Source organism: Lotus japonicus, chromosome 5 (genome assembly GCF_012489685.1).
Source record: "Lotus japonicus ecotype B-129 chromosome 5, LjGifu_v1.2".
Taxonomy (NCBI): domain Eukaryota; kingdom Viridiplantae; phylum Streptophyta; class Magnoliopsida; order Fabales; family Fabaceae; genus Lotus; species Lotus japonicus.
In genome coordinates this window covers 5,475,341-5,493,463 of record NC_080045.1, presented here as the reverse complement: position 1 = coordinate 5,493,463, position 18,123 = coordinate 5,475,341, and the positions used below count along the sequence as shown (strand labels likewise).

Sequence of the window (18,123 nt, the reverse complement as noted above, 5' to 3'; positions counted from 1 at the left end):
TCAAGTGTATGTTAATGTTTGTTTGTATTGGAGTCAAGTCAACCAATATCTAAACATAATCAATATGTTGATGTGCACTGGTTTGTCTTAAATCATGTGGGAAAATAAGATTTTCCATTTGGAACAGCTAACCGAAACAACTAAGAAAGATATTTGGATCAAGAATATCAATCAGGAAAATAGAGAAATGTTTTAATGAGACACAAATCATAATTAAAACATTGAATTACATCGTTATTAAGATTACAGCTTGAGTAGATCTCAAAAGGCCCAAGTCAATGAAAGCCAAGAATTTGCATGCTGTCCCCATATACTGATAAACAATCTACGAGTCTAAACTCCTTAGTTCAGTCCACAACATAAATGCATTTGAGTCTCTATCCCAACAAACAAAAAGGTCTCAAGTCGTTACTCCTGCAACAATTAAAGGTGTTTCTAGTCAATATTGGCAGAATGGTCACCGGTTATAAATGATCCACTTAATGAAACAAAGAACATGACAACAATTATACTTGGCAGTCGGCACAATAAGAGAGATTCCCGTGAGATACATAGCTAAGACCAGACCGGGCCGGCCATTTGACCAGTTGGATTCGGAACTGATACTGTGACCGGTCAGGTGCGTGACTGTAACCGGCGAAGCTCAAAACCGGAAGGGAACAAGTGAAACCGGTTGAAAACTGGTGGATTCAGTAAATATCAAAATCTAACCTGGAATCTCCTTGGGCGCACTCTATCTGGACTTTGGCGGGAATTGTAGGACTGTCGTCTGGGAGCTTCACTTCTGTTCTGTTGTGTTGCTATTTTGGATACCCCATTGTTCTTCTCTTGAGTTTGAGTCCTTGAATACCGGAAAAATCCATCTTTGTCCCAACTAACCTCATAATCAGCCTTTAATCGTGATCCTTGCTGTTCATTGACAATTCATGAATCATCACCAGTAAATCATTTATCAGAGATAAACATACTCAAGCTTTCGATTTAGCAAAGTATTGTTCATGCTAATTGCTACCCAGTTTTCACAAGCTAAATTAAACACAAATATGATGCAAGTCCGCAACTGCTTATACATTATCAGTTTCACCAATTGACAGTAACACTATCATTTCCAGTCCAATGAACTAATTTGCCTAAATAAGTAAATATGTAGGAATTGATCCATTGTGAATAAATGACCACCAAATGAGCATAAGAATGTGACATTTTATTGCAGCACTTAAGAACGCTATTATTATGTAATTTTTGAAAAAAAAAAAAAGACTAATCAGAATCAAAGCCATTCAGTACCTTTTGCAAAGAGCGGCTACATAGAACTCTCAATGCATCATGGAAGTCTATATATTTCTCGAACTGAACCACAATCTTGCAGTAAAGCCCTGAAACGAGGTCTCCGCTGTCTTCATTTGCATCCTTACCAAAGTCATCGTCCTCAGCAACATTAAGATTCCTACCAAACTCAAGTTAAGGAGCAAAAATATTTAGGCACAACCAGATTATAGTCTTATAGACAACAGGGTCGATAATTCTCACATAGGCTTAGGCAACACATACATTAAGGGGATCAAAGCAGAGGTCTGCTAGCAACTTACAAATTAAGATTTAAGAAGATTCATAGAACATCTCAGTAACTTTTGGGCATGTTTGAATTGGTGTTTGAGAGCTCCTAACTCCAGTTTAGAGTTCTCAAACGTTATTTTTCAGTAAGAAAACTGCATGTTTGGTTACTAGACTACTGTCCAATCATGATTTTGCTCCTAAACCCACATTAGAGTAAATGCATGTTTGGTTTTGCTTCTGGGCCAAAATCCATTTTATTGCGTAGAAGCTACAAGGAGTTGCTTCTCAAACTAAGAATCAGCTGTGTCATAAAGTGTGAGAAGATTGATTTCCAAACATGCTGGAAGTGTATGTTTGCTTGAACGCCGCTGCCCGCTGGTATACCCCAGTAAAGGCTACACCATTTAGCGTATTATTTATGCGATTATGTGGATAATGGCTCATTTCAAAACATGCTATAAGTGAAAAAATATAACTTTTATGTTTAGTTCATAATGAATTTCACTATAAACTTATTTTTTAAATAAAAAGTTAACAAACAAATTTTTTATTCCAAACTCACTTTCAACTGAAATCAATTTCACAAAATAAAGCTAATCCAAAAATGTTTGCAATCACTAAAACCTAACCACACTAACTTTTAAATAACAACTTCCTGCTTAAGTTGAAATAAGCCTCTCCACCTCAGCTCTTTCAAAACCTCCCACTTTGATAAATACCTAAGGGTGTGTTTGTGAGTTTTTACGGGAGGGGAGGGTTTCTCATAAGCCTCCCTCTTCCCCTCCAAAACTCAACTCACAATAAGGCTATTACCGTATTACCTAATTCAAAAAAAATTAAGCCAGAAGCTAATCCAAACTGGACTAGGCTGAAAGATCTAATTTTCGCAATCAGATGAAGGTTTTAGTATAAACTTACTTTTAAATCAATTTTCTGTTAAACAAGCTAATCCAAAATCAAAGTTTGCAGTCGCTCACTCAAAAGCAACGAGTTTATTTACAAGGGGAGAGCTTCTCATAAGTCTCCTCCTTCCCTTCCCTCCCCTCCCAAAACTTAACTCACAAACACACACTAAGGCATTTACTTAGTTCAATTTTTTTTTAAGACAGAAGCCAATCCAAACTGGACTAAGCTGAAAAATCTGATTTCCACAAGCTAATCCAAAATCAAAGTTTGTACTCGCTCACTCGAAAGCAGTAACTATATTCACATTCATTGATAAGTTATTCCCCTTCAACCAAGGTTTTAAAGTTTAAACACTGCAGCAACCACCATTGTGGCTGCACCAGCCATATCTATCCACAATTTCCCACAAGATTATGGTAGCATCAACTGCATTTATCCACAATGTGAAAGTGACCTAACCGAAACCGCAACTACAATTTACAATTTTATTGAAAATGATAAGGAAACACAAGAGAAATACAGCAATGAATCAAAGTCACACCTTATCTTGCCGAATTTCGAGAAGATGGTATGAGTAACAAGCATGGAAGGCTTAGAAGAAACTCTAGGCTCAGCAAACCACCGCGACGGCACACCCTTGATGACAATCGTATCCGGTTCACGCCTCAAACCCCGGTTCCCAAACGCATAAAACTCCTCCCAATCCTTCTTCACAGCATCAAAATCATCACCAACAGGAACAGAAACCTCAAGCGTGAACCTAACCCCTTGAAGATTCAACTCAGTCCCATTGACCTTCTCAGCAAAACGACTCCTCCACTGTGAAACACTAGTGTCGTTTTCGGTTTGGGGGAGAAAGGTGAGGTCCCAGATGTGAAGGGTTCCGGTGGCAACGGCATCGTCGCGCTTGCGTTTCTTGAGGTCTTTGAAGCGTTTGAATTGGAGATTCTCTTCGGGGATTGAGAGGGAGTGTGAGGAGTTGAGGAAATCGATGAGGGCACGCTTCATCTTCCAGTGGTCGATTGGGTTGGTGAGAGTGGTGGGTGTGGATGGGTGGACTGTGAGGTTGAGCTTGATGCGTGGAACCAGAGTGAGACCGTTGTCTATGTCGACTGTTGAGGTTGGGGTAACCTGCTTCATCGATGGTTGTTGCTCTTCTTCCTCTGCCATGGTTCTTTTTCTTGGTGATGTGTGGTTTTGAATTTGGGATTCGATTTGGTTTGGTTTGGTGGTGGTGTTCTTTGAGGTCACTGCCACTGGCGGGGAAGAGTGAAACGTTGTCGCTTTGTGTTTGCTTTACACTTGGTTTGGTTGATGAGAGAAAAAAAAGAGAGAATAGGGGTAGGAAAAAAGAGGTGAGAAAGAGAATATTGGTAGGTTATTTAAGGATAATGTTGAGAAACAACTTCTCTCTGACACCTCCAAAGGGTTGGTTGTATTAAGCTTAATACAGACGCAAGTTTCCGCCATAGCATATGGTTGATGGGAGGGGGGTAGGGTGTTTGCAGGGATGAGCTCGTGGGTGGTCGTGTGAATTCATTAACGCGGGGCAAGGAGGGAGGGCTTTTGTCACGAAGGTTGGACCTCTGCGTGATTGTCTAGTGTTGGCGTGGGACAAGGGGTATCGATCGCTTGAGTGTGAGGTGGATAGTCTGGACCTTGTCAGAGTCGTGGGTAATGAGATATGGAAACTAAGCAATTGCTTGGGGTATCATAGAGATGGCAACAGGGTTGCATATTTCATTGCTAAGTCGTCATTTTTTGGTATAGGGTTTCGAGTCATGGATGAGCCTTGCAATGACTTGGAGATCCTTTTGTTGAGAGATTCCTTCAATGTTAGTTAGTTTTACTTGTCCGTTAGTATTTCAATGTATCGAAAGAAAAAAAAACAACTTCTCTTAACATGAGTATAATAATAATCACGCTAACAAAAAGTTGGAAACAAAAGTAGCTACTAAGGTTAAAACCTCTAAAAAAACCAGCACATATAACAAACTAAAAACTACTAAAAAAGATTCTTATTTGAAATTGAAAGCAATGATACATTCACCCGAATAGGACCTAGACTCAATCAAACGAGATCTATTAAGCTGCACGACACTCAAAATAAATACCAATCATATTAGTCTTTTTGTGTTTGCAAATCAATTTAATTTCATTCACCGTGAAGAAAAGTTTTGTTAATTAATAATTGAATATACTTTTTTTCTAACGTGAGGAAAATTAAATTCACTTAACTAATTACCCAAAAAGAAAAATGGATTGGTATGTTGTCATTGTGGGATATGATTATTATAAACGCGGAAAGATATAAAATGGATTAGGCGACCCTATCTTGTTTGCATACGTTTTTGCAATATACAAACATTAACATATGAAAATTAATTTAACATATGATACAACAACATTGTTCCTCCATAACATAACCACGATACAAACAAGTTGAATTATCAAAGATGGGTCTCTGCTTCGGTTGCTTCGGCGGAGGAGACAAGCGCATGACCAAGGAAGAAGAGAGATTGGCCTCTGAAGAAGCGCGTGCCAGAGCTGCTGAAGCCGCACAGAAAAGGTTCATTCACCATTACCCATATCTCAATGTTCCCTTCTTTTTTATAAAAAAATTTTCTAACCACGGAATTTCTGAAGAAAAAATGATTTTTTGGATACCCACATGGTTTCTTAGAGTCATAATTCATTGGACATGGGTAAAGATTAATATGTTTCTGTGATTATCATCTATGAGACTTTGTATTTTAGGCCTCTAGAAAAATTATAAACCCCAATTTTATTTTTTTTTAAATGGAAATTTTGGTGACTATTGCTTGAACTTCAATTCAGTCTGATATTTTTGTTTTATAGTTCTAAGGCCATAAATTTTTTGTTATGGAGCGCATTCCTGCTTCTCATCCTTGAATCAATGGAATACATTGATATGATGATATCTCAGTTTTGCTATTTAGTGCATTCCATAAATTAGAGACACAATAAAATGACCATCCTGTGTGTGAGGTATACAGTATGCATACTACTTAAATGGTGTGACATGTTTGCGCAAGTTACTAGAACTCGGGCTTGGCTTAACTCTACCCCGAAGGTGGTGATTGTTCTATCCTATATGAGGTTTATTTTGGCCATATCTCTAATCAACGTGAGACCTTAACACACCTCTTCACCCTTGGGTATCTGGAGCGTGGAAATCGTAAGAATGAACATATGTGGGTGACCCATATATGGGTGGTTTCCAGTTAACTGATAGATGATAGACTCTAATACCATATTAGAATTCGGACTCAGTCTAACTCTACCCTGAAATGTAGAGTTAGGGTTATATGAGGTCTATTTTGACTATATCTCTAATCAATGTGGGATCCTAGGAGAAGTCATGATAGAAAATGCATGCTAGGCTCAATTGGTTGGTAAATAGATAATGAAGTGACGCCTACTTTTGGAGATGAGGTGAAAGCATGAAAAAAAAGGCATTGATTCTTTTATATTGACTTTTTCCAGGTTAGTAACAGTACAAGTAACTTAGATTAACTTGTTTATGCGTTGATTGGAATTGCAGGCAAGAGCAATTTGATAATTCTCCAGCAGGACGAGCTGCTCGTGCACAACAACAAGCAATGGCGAAGCAATCTGCAAGCTCCAACAAAGGCGAACCAGTTCTTAAGGTTTGATGATTCAATATGCAACCTTTTTCTTTGGAAGTTTTTAATCAGTGTAGCTATTAATCCTGCAAAAGTTTCATCATGTAACTCTTATTAAGAATTTGTTGCACTTCTTTATTTATATAATTGCCCTGTATTATGCTGTTTTTTGACAAACAAGCTTCAAATAAATATATACCTCACTAATGATATGTTTTGACTCTTCCATTTGTTGATGCAGTGGCAGATGGGTTGAGGGTTAGGCAATTTGTGGAGTCAACCTTTTATTACAAGTAAATGTGAGGTGAATGATCTATCTGATAATCTTTACATGCCCTGTTTATTTGGTTATGCAATTTTGTTTTGTTTCGAGCTTTATTGAAATTAAGAGTGCATTTAATTAACCGCTTATGACGATAAACGCTTATTAATAAGGTAGTTTTAGAAGCTTACTGAAAGAAGCTCGAATAGCTTATAGGTTGATATATCTTATAAGCGCTTATTCATAAGTTAATCAGAGTAACTTATAAAAATAAGCTCAAAACAACCTATAAATAGGTCATAATATATTTTCACAAGCTTATTCAAACTTTTACATATGCGTTTATGTTATAAGATAAGCTCAAATAAACTCTTTTGAATGTTGTCTAAGACCTAACTCTCGCTTTTTTATTGACCGAATTCGTTTTAAGACAATTAGCATTAACATCTGTGTGAATACTTTAAAAAGTTGATAATACAGATGTACCGATTCGATTGAACATTCTCACATTGAAGTGCTTACTGGCTTGCATAGCCGGGATTGTTTTGAGTTCACACAATTCTTGGCCTAAATTAATTTGCAAAGATGTGTAGAAAAACAAACTATCTTTACTGAATTAAACCAACCCAGTTGGATTAGATTAACTTCACTGATTTCTTCAGGTAGTGAATTAGGAGTTAGGACTTAGGACCACTGGTATTATGTTTGTAACGGATTGAATTTTGAATATCAAGTTTACTTTTGACTTAACAGAATGAAAATGTCTCTTTATTGTTTACAAGATCATTTTCCCTAATTGGTTTCTTTTTCTTGTGTTTCAGTATTAATGATAGGTCCAGTGAGTGAAGTTCTATGCACAACATGCTTCCCTTGTTCCAAGAGATGTACTAAAGGTCTTTACTGCCATTGTATCATATGTGCAATTTGTTGTTAAATATACCATGAAAAGTTCTGGTTGGTTGTAAAGAATTCACAGTGAAAAGAAATCGGGGATAAGTTGTGAGGTAGTTTGATTTCATTTTGATATTTCAGCAACTCTGTATTCTTTCTATGAAATTCAACTCATCAACCTGTTGACTGATTTCAGGTTTGAGCTTTTACGTGTAATGAGGAGTAGCCCTTTAGACGATGATTCTGCTTTATTTGTTTTGCGCTAGTATTATTAGAGATCCTCTCTATCACAAGGAATTGTCGACACTCATTGCATGTTTGAATGAACTTCTTTTTCAATAGAATCAATTATGTAACTTAGAAGCTACTCAAGCTTCTCTTCAGAATTGTCTTCTTAATCAAAGATTCCAAACATGCACTGTGTTTGTAAACACTTCTACTTTCTCACCTTCAAAAATAACAAAATCTTGTTAAATAAGGAGCTATTCTTTGTAGTTTTATGGATTGTATATGCCTCAGAGGGTGTTGTTGATGCCAAACCAAACACACTTTCCAATGCCTCCGAAGCTATCATTTTACTTTCCTCACCTGCCATTGATGGCTTTCAAGGGAAAGCTCAATTCCTTAAGAGTGTGTAGCATGATTTTGCAATTTCTGGCTTCAAACGTTAAATAATCCTTACAACCAAGTCAAGCCAACTATCTTTCTTAAATTTAGTATTTTGGATATCAGTTGAGTTAATGCACGCAAAAACATGTGCATCCAAATTAATCATAAAAGTTTTCTTCATTTTTTTCTCAAAATGATCCCTAACGCTGATGATCATTACCAGTTACTACGTACATGCAGACCTAGTTACTACATACATGCAAACATGACATGGTAAAGTAATTTCCATTTCTTAGCACTGAAAATCAGATAAAAAAGAACCAGAGATACAAAAAGCAACAACCTAGAAATGTATCATAGCACTAAAAACCAAGGGGTGGACCCCAAAAAGGAAGTAATGGGGTTTCCATTAGCCTTTACGTTCAAGATCCAAATCTCACTGACAACATCTTGAAGTTAGGGTAGAGCAGACAGTAGTCACACATGTAGGAGACAAAAAAACCAGCTAGTACTACATTGGTTGTTTGATAGGACATCATAAAGGCATGTCTTTATACCAATTACAAAGGGAAACTTATGATTTTCCACGTTAAAAGTGAAGGACAGTAATGAAGTAAGTGCTTTTTTGGAAATCCTGATTTTATAACTAAAATCAATTTTGGGAGAAAACTTTTGTGAATAGTTTTTGCGTGTCGGAATTAATTATGAGAAAATAGAATCTGATCTAAACATAGTATAAATCTATAGAAAAGTAGCTATATTTAGCTATACATTTTTAACAAATACTTAACCCCCAAGCAAGGATAACCAAGGCATGTCTATTATGCTCTTGGTTAAGCTAATTTTCCCTCAGCCATAAAAAATTATAGTTCTCCAAAGTCTCAATCACTCAAATTTTTGCACTGGAGCTGATAGCTTCAGCTCATGTGAAGCTTGAAAGCAATCTGCAGCTTGCTGTAATGAACCTTCCATTTTTGAAACCAATCCGAGTTTGAACCAAGCATCATGGTTTGTGGGTTCCAATCTCAAAGCATTCATCAAGAAACTTCTTGCAACTGGAAGTGATTCTTTACCAAGTTTAATCAACAATTCTGCAGTTGAAATGATGCTGGGAATGTAATCCGGTTCTATTGACAATGAAACTGAGAAGGAAACAAAGGCCTCCTTGTATAATGATTGAGCTTCAAACAACTTCCCTGCCATTTTCACCGTCATTAATTGCAGATTAGTGATTTGTTAATACATGGTGTTGCCAATTGCCATGGCAGAAACATGTGGTTCATCAACAAAAACATGAACGGACAGGGATCATTCTCTCATGCGGAAACTTCACATGACATTGTCATGTTGAAATTTTCTGTATCTATCTCTTCATACCTATTAAGTAAGTGGGGTCTTCTGAATATTTGTGAAGAGAGAAATAGAGACAATGTTTCAATGATATGATATAAGATGATCCTAATCCTAACAGAGTTACCTACCTGTTGTATGCCAACTCCTAGGAGCAAAAAATTCTATCAACTTGGCTTTATCAACGCAAGCTTTTGCATCAAGAAAAGATCTAAGATCTGCATAAATGGTTGCCAAATCCTGCCAAGCTTCCATTTCTAACTTCTGTTCTGTTAATTCCTGCAAAGAGATGGAAAGGCAAGAAGGGATATAAATTGTTCTCAAGCATTCAGGAGATGAATCTCATCTAATCATACACGAGCATGGTATCATCTTGCGTCACAACAAATGAAGTTTTCACATGTAATAAGGTAGAGGAGTATTGTTAATGGTTTCAAATTTTAATTAACTAATCTTAACATAAGCTCTTATTTCTTGGCAACTTCCATTAAACAATAGCCATTGGTTTGTTGCAAAATCAACTTTATAGCATGTCCGGATCAACTTCTCTTTTCTCATAATCGGTTCTTAAACCTAAAAGCTGTGAACATAAGCTTTTCATCAGAATTGGTTCTGACTTTAAAATCAATTGTAGAAGAATTTACAAACATTCATGGGGTGTTTTAGCGTTGTTTCCTTAAAAGTAATACACACCTCATCCCTGAATATTTTTGCTTGATGGAGCTCCTCCTTAGCTTGAAGCCAAGCCTCCTTTTTTGCTTGTATTACTGCTAGCAAGATTCTGTAGGTCTCTATTGCTTGTTTGGGTTGCTGCTGAGAAATTTGAAGCACAGCTTTCAATCTTAGTAGTTCTAACTGATCTATTCTCCCAGACTCATCTAAAGCAAAATCAACTAAAGTTTCTGCATCCTTAAACCTCTGCTGTGCAGATACTATAAGTGCTAACAGCTTCCAACCTCTTCTAGAGCTTCCAACCATCATGTCTGAGTACATCATCATGTTGTCATGAGCTGCATTTAGATTCCTTTGAACTGCATTTTCCAGTCCAAGGCTGAATATTGCTTCAGGGTCGTCATTTCCGTTTAAAACAGCTTTGTTTAGAAAGTTTAAAGACTCTCTTTGAAATGAAACTCTTTCAGAATCCAGTACAGATATTCTAGCCGCTGCTCCATGGCAGATACCAAGAAATTTTCTCCCTTGGCTCAAAAAGTGCTCATTTTGATGCTGGGCTAGATCGATAACTTCCTGGGAAAATTTAATGCCTTCATAAGCATGGATTGGATATTGGGAACACAGTTTTGCACAAAACAAAAATGAAGGAAAATGGGGTCTATTCTTTGCTTCAGAACTACCACAAGCTTTCTTCAAAAGGTTCAAAGCTGTTTCATTGTGTCCTGCTGCACTGTAACAAAGTGCGAGAAAGTACCACCTCTCAGCTCGGTCATAGATACCTGCAGGGGAAGAACCAGATAAAAATAGGTAAGGTGGGTGAAAATTAACAATGACAAATTGAAAGATACAACATGTGATAATATTCTGCAATTTTGGAAGCAAGTGATTCCATCCCCGGGTACCTGGATGGATCTGCAATACATGATCTGCCAGTGATTCAAATATTCCAGTAATTGAAAGAGAAAATGTGAGATGATCCATTATTTCAGCATCCCATTCTATCTCCTGAAGTGCCATCTTTCCTGAGAGTATTAACAGCAAAAGTATTGCCTCTTCAATATTACTCAAAGGTGTTGTTGGACTTGGACCTTTCACTTGCAACTGAGGGGGTAGGTTTACTTCAACACCACCATAGAGTAGTGTAGTGGCTAAATCCTTTTGTAGACAAGCCAACCTCCTTGGCTCCAAATTCCAGGGCTTGGTCAGAGCACGCCGATAAGCGGTGACAGCATCATCTAGAAAGCCTGCCTGGATCCATAGATTTGGAAGCAACTCCAATGCTCTGTGGAAAATTTCTGGCAACTTACAATCTTCACCAATACCCTCAGGCATTCCATTAGGAAAAGAAGATTCAACTGTATCCACAATTATTCTGCACTCCTTTGCAGCCTCTGGTTAATGAAAAAGCAGCGGTAAATAATCAGAATTGGCACACTTGAGTGCCAAAACACTATATAAGTGTTTTCTCATAAAAAAAATTCATAAATTATATTTGTATTAGCTTCTCTTTCCTCAGAATCAATTCTAAAACCGAGCAGCAACTCATTGAAGCTTCCCACCAGAAATGATTATGGTTTAAGAATCAAATGTAGAATAATTTCCAAACATGCGCGTAGTTGCACTTATATGTGCTGTTTATGATGCATTGATGCTATTATAGAGATCTACTCCATCAAAGAACATAATTTTTCAATATGGTACATACAAAAGTTGTAGCTTCTAACAACAGCATGATTACTCAAACAAAACACAAGAACATGTAAAACGTCTAAAAGAGATATGAAGGTGCTAATACCAGTGTATTGCCCAAGTTCCTCTAAGGATTTGGCTTTAAGATAAATTGCCTCAAGAAGCAAGCTTACTGAATGCATTGACATCAAATTTGGAAGCACATTATCGGCCTTTGAACGCGGTTTTCTTTGCTTGGTTCTTTCAGTTATAGCCCTAATCATCCTTGGGCTTATAGCCTTGATGTCTATACCTTGAAACACTTGAAGGGCAGCATCAAAGTTCCCTCTTTGATATTCAAGCCTCCCCAGCAAAGCTCGAGCTTCCTTAAATTCAACAAAAAGAGAAAACTCAAACTAAGCAGTACTTGGATCAACTTATTTTTTCTCAGAATCAGTTCTAGCACTCAAAAGATACTCATACAAGGTTCTTCCATAATTAAATGATTTCAGAATAAGACACATTGATTCATACCTCATAGTTTAATGAGAGAGCTTCTTTTAGAGTAGATTCAGCATCTTCTACTTGGGCCTCACTGAATTTGGATTCACAATCCCCTGTCCTTGAATTTGAAGATAGTCCACTAGCAGAGAAATCCCTTGTTGCCAGGGATTCCGGTGACTGCGGCGCCTCTTCAAATTTGAATTGCTCCCCGGAGCAAGCACACAACATCTTCCAAAATCACTACTTAGTGAATGAAACCAAAAATTTGTGTGGATTTTTCCTTTTGAAAGTGTAGCTAGCTGAAATCACTTCTGGATCAATGTGTCAAGAGAAACGGTTCTGTTAAAATTCAATAAAATTACAAGTTTACAACTTGTATATTGATCAATACAGTTGAAATAGCTAAAGCAATATTGATCTTAAGTAGTATTGAAGAATGCTGCAAAGTACCCTTCAAATGTGTCATGAAATGGTTGATAAAGCACAAGACATAACAATGTAAAAAATGATGGATAACATGTTTTGGATCAGCTTATCTTTCTTCTTGCCAAAAGTTACTAACTTTTTACTGGGAATTGATTTTCAAACATACACTAACAACATTTTTCAACAGAAAACACAACCCCATGATTCATGGGAACAGATAATCAAGTTAGTTGGTGTGAAAAGGAAGTGAGAAGATGGATATGACATACTATTTTTCAAAAGGTAATGATGGTTGTCATTGGAAAGAAAACAGGACAAAAGTTATTACAGAAGAACACGGTGGGCATGTGGGAGGGGTGAGAAAAAGGCAAGACAAACAATAATGGGAACAGAACTTTGGACTTACCACAGCCCAGATTCCAAAACCTGAACTTTAGCAGTATTCAACACTATGAAAGGTACCCTTCTGTTGAACTTTCTGTTTCTCTCTCTCTGGGTATTTTGAAACTGGCCCTTATTGGTTGAAAAGATCCAGCACCTTAAAAAAATTTAAACCTTTAAAATAAAGAGGAGCCACTAAGTACTAACCAATTCAAATAATCTTACTGAATAACACCAATGGAGAAAACACTTTGTGAGGCCAAATGAGATTAGATACTAAATGTTATGTGTATCGAACCGTGCAATGTCATAGCTAACACGTTAAGTATCTCGTTGGGGAGTATGTTCTCAAAAATGAAACTTTGTGTGACGAATGAGTTACAAAAATGATTAATAGAGAAGTTGATTCGAACATGCACTTATGGGTAGATTTGATTTTAGTGATATTTTTAATACTTTCTCTTTCTTCTTGTGTGCAGAATGTGTGGTGCTGCTCATAGTAATAGGAATAGCAAATGCCGTGCAGCGTAGCAGCAGAAGTTGGTAGAATCTTTGAGTTTGTTTCAAGTTTCAACAATGATGTGTTCTGTGTTCATACTTCATGCTGATGGATGTGAAGGGAAGTTAAGAGGTTGTTCAAGTTGGAGCAACATTTAAAGGATGAAAGTGAATGGAAAGCCAAAGCAAAGGCTGTGGTTTTTGTATAAGCCAATGATATTATTATAAATAGGCACAAGGGGTGTCACCCTTGGGATAATTTACAAATAAAAAGAAAGATAGGAAAAAGCAGGATAGCCAAGGCAGAGCACCGAGAAGAGGCAACATGGCAAAAGGGACCTCATCAACTAATCTCCATTCATTATTTGTCGCCTTAAATGTGGTTTATTTGGTAGCATTTTTTGTTTTATAGTAGAAACATTATACATTATTCAATTGAAGCGACATTTGATGAGATTAAACTCATCAAACTAGAAGAAAAACCCTCAATCCAAACAAAACTATAGTGTGAAATAACAAATTTGACAAGACCATACGGAATATCTGAGAAAGTAAAACACAATCTAAACAATAGAAGCTAAATAAGAGAGCGCTTCGGAAGGACTTCCAAGCAAGCTTGGTAGAATTTTGGCATGCCTCCTTGGTAGCATTTTGACATGCTTGGTTATGCATTTTCCAAATAGGATAAATTGCAATGAATTTTGTCAAATCTACGAAATAAATGAACCCAAAGTAATGGCTCAGGTCAAGTTCATGGACCGTAAAAGTGGCTGGATTAGATTATTAACACAGACACATCAACTCAATAATTAGATCCAAAACAAGTATCGCATCATCAGCAAAGTTACTAGCAGACAACACTAGGCATGAATCAAATACTAGTTGGTGTTTAACCACTTATTATCTCTAAAATCCAAATTTTAATTACCATAGTAAAATCTTGACAAATTTTAACGTATGATTTGTGGCAGATTTTAGGGTGGACTAGATAAAATAATAATCAACATAAACCACTTAATAATCGCATCACAAAATTTTACAAAAACAAAATTATCCTTAATCTTATTTTTCAATTGTCTTGTCCAATCAGGGGCGGAGCCAGGAATTTCAAAGAGGGGTGACTAAGATCTAAAGAAATATAATTTGTAAGAAAATTTCAATTCTTATTAAATAATAAATGTGCCAAAAAAGACATAAGTATTTTGGTGAGAACAAATGGTTAGTTTGAGTGCAAGAAATATTTTATATAAGCATAAAAAATATAAAATTAGTTTGAATACAAGGTGGACAACAACCGAATAAATCTCACTTAAAAGTACACTGAACAAGCAATAAAGAAGACAAAACATTAGAAGAAAAATACGAATATTATCAATTCAGATACATAATCCACACATTGTAATTTCACCCAAATCAAAATACTTTTGCTATATCACCCTTTTGCCAATCAGAATACTTTCGCTATATCAGTTTCCTCTTGTAAAAAAAAAGTGATTATTAGGAATTTGTTAATGTGCTAGAAAATAAAGGAAAAATGGTTATCTGAAATCAAATTCCTAATGGTGTAAGTAATCAGGGGAGGGGACACGTTATGGTGGTGAGAGTGCCAGGTGGCTCAAGGACTAGTGATTCAATTTCAAAAGCTGAAAAATTGAAAAAGTTGAGAAAAACTGTCACATGATAAGTTATGTTTTGTTTGGATGGGTCACGCTTGTGTTAGAGTTTGAGGTTTTTTCATTCTCCTTCTATGCTCTTCTCTTTCTCTCCTCATTTCAATTTCAATTTCAATCTCAAGTCAAGTAAGTGTTTGGGGGCATTGGAACTGAATCAGAAGATGATGATCACCATGCAATCAACGCCCGGAAGCTATGGGTATTTGGAGAAATCTCTAGTGATAGAGAATTGAGAGAGAGACTCTGCCTTCGCCAACATGCTCCCTCCAAGGATGGTGTCTCACAAAGCCACAGAAACTCCACACCAGCCCCAAACAAAAGTAGTCACTCTTCTCATCTCAAGGTGCAAGAGTTGTGCTCTCTGGCCTCTCACCTCTGCTACTACTACTGTTACTCTGCTCCAATAATTTTTTTTGTTGAGAAATTTCAAAAAGCCAGGGGTGACTAAGCAGGGGAAAGTCACCCCTGTGGCTCCGCCACTGTGTCCAATGACGGCAAGTGACCTACAACAACCAGCCACGACCACCCACTACCACTCCCCCCAATGCCGCTACTACTCTGTCGTCTCATCCTTCCTCTCCATCTCCACTTCGACACCCTCTAGTTCTCTAATGCAAGCAACCAATGAAGCTTAGTGGAAGGGCGGTAAAATTAATTAACAGTGATGGCAAAGGCAAAATTCTTGAACTCGGAGAAGCTATGGCCTATGGACAAAAGCTTTTTGAAAAAGTTTTTTTTTTATTTGTTCCATGAATTGTTCACTAAGGACCATCGTGGTCCAGAATGTTAGACGTTTTTCTTAAAAAAAATTCTTGTAAGTTTTATGTGAAATTACAATATAATTACACTCAAAAAGTTTTTTTTTTATAGGCATACACTCAAAAAATAATCATAATTAAACATATTCAAATAAAATTTTAAATTACATTTTCTACAAAAATATATATGTAAACATAAATTATTTTACTGTAAAATTCACTTTTATGATAATTAATATTTTTTATATATAAATAATATTGAGATGCAATTGCATTATTGAAATCTGAAATGTCTGGGATTATAGTCTTACTTTTGACATTGGACGGCCTCTAGTCTCACACCCCATAATCCATGATTAGCGGAAATGTTGACTATATAAGTGCACTCACACTCTTTTTACACCAATACCAATGAGGTTTCTCTTTTAAAAAATTGAGGTTTCAATCATAGTGTAAAATTATGAATTACCCAAATTTCTTTATCATTGATGTAATTCTACTTGTTTAACTCTTCTTGGTTTACAAAAAAACAAGTGTAACTCTCTACTTTTGGTAAACCATATCTCTACTCGCGCGCACAAATAGATACATTAAGAAATTTATCTAGAAATAATTAAATTCTTTCTTGATAAAATTTATATCTATGTTTATTTTATGATTTTAAATGGTCAACACCTATTTGTATTACGGGTTAGAGCACCAATTGTACTTCATTTTAATACAATTTTTTGACTCATAAAAAAAACCTATTAAAATGTTATAAATATTTAAAAAGGATGTATAAACATAGAATATTTACCTCAGATAATATAACATTTTAACTTGGAAAGTATATTATATATTTGAATTTTCATGGATTATGTAAAAAAAAAATTAACATAATCATATAATTAAAATTTATCCATTTATTATGTCATAATTAAATTTCAATTTTAAAGTAAATAAGAAATAAAGAGACCAAAATAAAAAGGATACATGTATAAGATGCTTTTAGTTTTTCTTTCATTATAATTTTAGCTCATTTGTGAGTTTATTTGAATACTGACAAAAAAAACATATACTGGAAATTTTCTATTAAAAAATACACTAAATTAATTTCAATGAATAGTCTTTGGGCCGCAATTAATCAAATTTTCAAAAGCTAGTGGTTGGGAAAAAGAGGCAATCATGGTTGTCAAAAATTTCAAAAGGCACATGGGGATTTCTTTTGATTAGAACCAAGGTGTCTTTGACCAAAAAAAAAACCAAGGTGTCTATCATGTAGGGTGATTTCATGAGAATCTAGTGAGTGAGTGAGGTGTTAAAAAACCACAGTACTTTTCTTAAAAAAAATTGTCGTCACCTGATTTTCTGCAATGCATTATCATTTGCCCCCTGCAAAATGATGTCATTTCCACTGCCTCATTTTTTTTTTCTCATGCTTTTCTAACATGGCTGTATGCCTGTATCAATTTCTTTTTGCTCAAGATTAAGTATGTAGTTCAGAAATTATCCCCCACAAACTTATTTATTTCCAATACTACTTTCGGAATCAGTAGGATTTTTAAATATGTACTACATTTAATGAGTGTTTCTATTTAGTGTTAAATAAATCATAAGTTACAATTGAGACCACGGCATTTCCTCTGGTACAAGCAAAAAAATCATGGGTCAAATACAGGAGTGACATGGCCCAATAAAAAAATTACACTTGGATTATTTGTTAATAATATTGTGGACTTCTTAAAATTCTAAATCAACCCTGTAAGTTTATTGTAATTATAAACTAACCCAATACTTCTATTTTTTGAATTCAGTACTTATGTTAGGTGAAAAAATTTGATGTTAATGAGATTAATTTTTTCACCTTCTTTCTCCTCGTTTCACCCATGTTCATCTCGTTTCACTTTTCCCCCCTTCTTTCACTTTCGTTTTCCTGTGGTTTTAGGGTTCTATATCTTCTACTGATTGTGTCCTTTTCTTGGCCGTTCATTCTGATCGCATTATGCTGTGTTTATTGTTTATTCGGGTCCCTCTCCAACACAACATCTGAAACCGGGATCTGCACCGAACCCCCAAACGCCGTGATCCGCGCAACCACCCCCACCTTCACCAGCGCGGCGGAGCTCCTGCGGGCTCCGGTGGCGTGCGAGATGCGGGGAGGAGACGTGGTTGAGCCAGAGGATACAGGGGATACAACCGGTGCCGTCGTCGATTGCGAACCTGAGGAACCGGTTAGGCTTGTGTTTCCGCGCGCGTGAGAGGGATGCCTCTGCGGTTGAAAGTGAGGGATGGATCTAAAGAATAAGGGTTTGGAGTGAGGGAGAGGAGATCGAAGGCGA

The 18,123-nt window shown here is 36.3% G+C and overlaps 3 protein-coding genes across 7 annotated transcripts; all 3 read right to left on the bottom strand.

Moving 5' to 3' along the window:
* Positions 1-167: 167 nt before the first annotated feature.
* On the bottom strand, positions 168-3,784 carry LOC130718940 (uncharacterized). The gene is made up of 4 exons (XM_057569594.1): positions 3,005-3,784; positions 1,288-1,447; positions 712-909; positions 168-414 (listed from the first exon to the last, which is right to left on the bottom strand). The coding sequence occupies exons 1-4, from the start codon at positions 3,631-3,633 to the stop codon at positions 409-411; spliced, it is 993 nt and encodes a 330-aa protein (XP_057425577.1). The 5' UTR covers positions 3,634-3,784; the 3' UTR covers positions 168-408.
* A 980-nt stretch (positions 3,785-4,764) lies between these two features.
* Positions 4,765-6,129, bottom strand: LOC130721388 (uncharacterized; the record flags this gene model as incomplete). Its single annotated transcript, XM_057572182.1, has 2 exons — positions 4,765-5,033; positions 6,030-6,129. Coding segments are annotated over 2 exons (303 nt in total), but the record flags the coding sequence as incomplete, so codon positions are not given.
* Positions 6,130-8,562: 2,433 nt separating this feature from the next.
* Positions 8,563-13,100, bottom strand: LOC130720364 (protein NPGR1-like). Of its 5 annotated transcripts, none has more exons than XM_057570989.1 (7): positions 12,899-13,100; positions 12,097-12,377; positions 11,690-11,948; positions 10,797-11,285; positions 9,916-10,673; positions 9,354-9,501; positions 8,563-9,068 (listed from the first exon to the last, which is right to left on the bottom strand). In XM_057570989.1, exons 2-7 carry the CDS (start codon positions 12,292-12,294, stop codon positions 8,758-8,760), a joined length of 2,163 nt encoding a protein of 720 aa, XP_057426972.1. In that variant the 5' UTR covers positions 12,295-12,377; positions 12,899-13,100; the 3' UTR covers positions 8,563-8,757. The 5 variants fall into 5 exon arrangements, with proteins under 5 accessions (XP_057426972.1, XP_057426975.1, XP_057426976.1 ...); XM_057570992.1 differs by having other exon boundaries at positions 12,097-12,374; XM_057570993.1 differs by having other exon boundaries at positions 12,762-12,899.
* Between the last annotated feature and the right edge of the window lie 5,023 nt (positions 13,101-18,123).

Bases quoted from the DNA above. Each gene is read 5' to 3' on its own strand.
- LOC130718940 (XM_057569594.1), bottom strand. From the start codon at position 3,633: ATGGCAGAGGAAGAAGAGCAACAACCATCGATGAAGCAGGTTACCCCA. The intron at 1,448-3,004 runs GTGTGACTTTGA...TGAGTTTGGTAG, and splicing joins TCGAAATTCGGCAAGATAAG to GAATCTTAATGTTGCTGAGG. The intron at 910-1,287 runs GTACTGAATGGC...GTCAATGAACAG, and splicing joins GTAGCCGCTCTTTGCAAAAG to CAAGGATCACGATTAAAGGC.
- LOC130720364 (XM_057570989.1), bottom strand. From the start codon at position 12,294: ATGTTGTGTGCTTGCTCCGGGGAGCAATTCAAATTTGAAGAGGCGCCG. The intron at 10,674-10,796 runs GTACCCGGGGAT...CTTCCCCTGCAG, and splicing joins TGTATTGCAGATCCATCCAG to GTATCTATGACCGAGCTGAG. The intron at 9,502-9,915 runs GTGTGTATTACT...ATCTCTTTGCAG, and splicing joins CAAAAATATTCAGGGATGAG to GAATTAACAGAACAGAAGTT.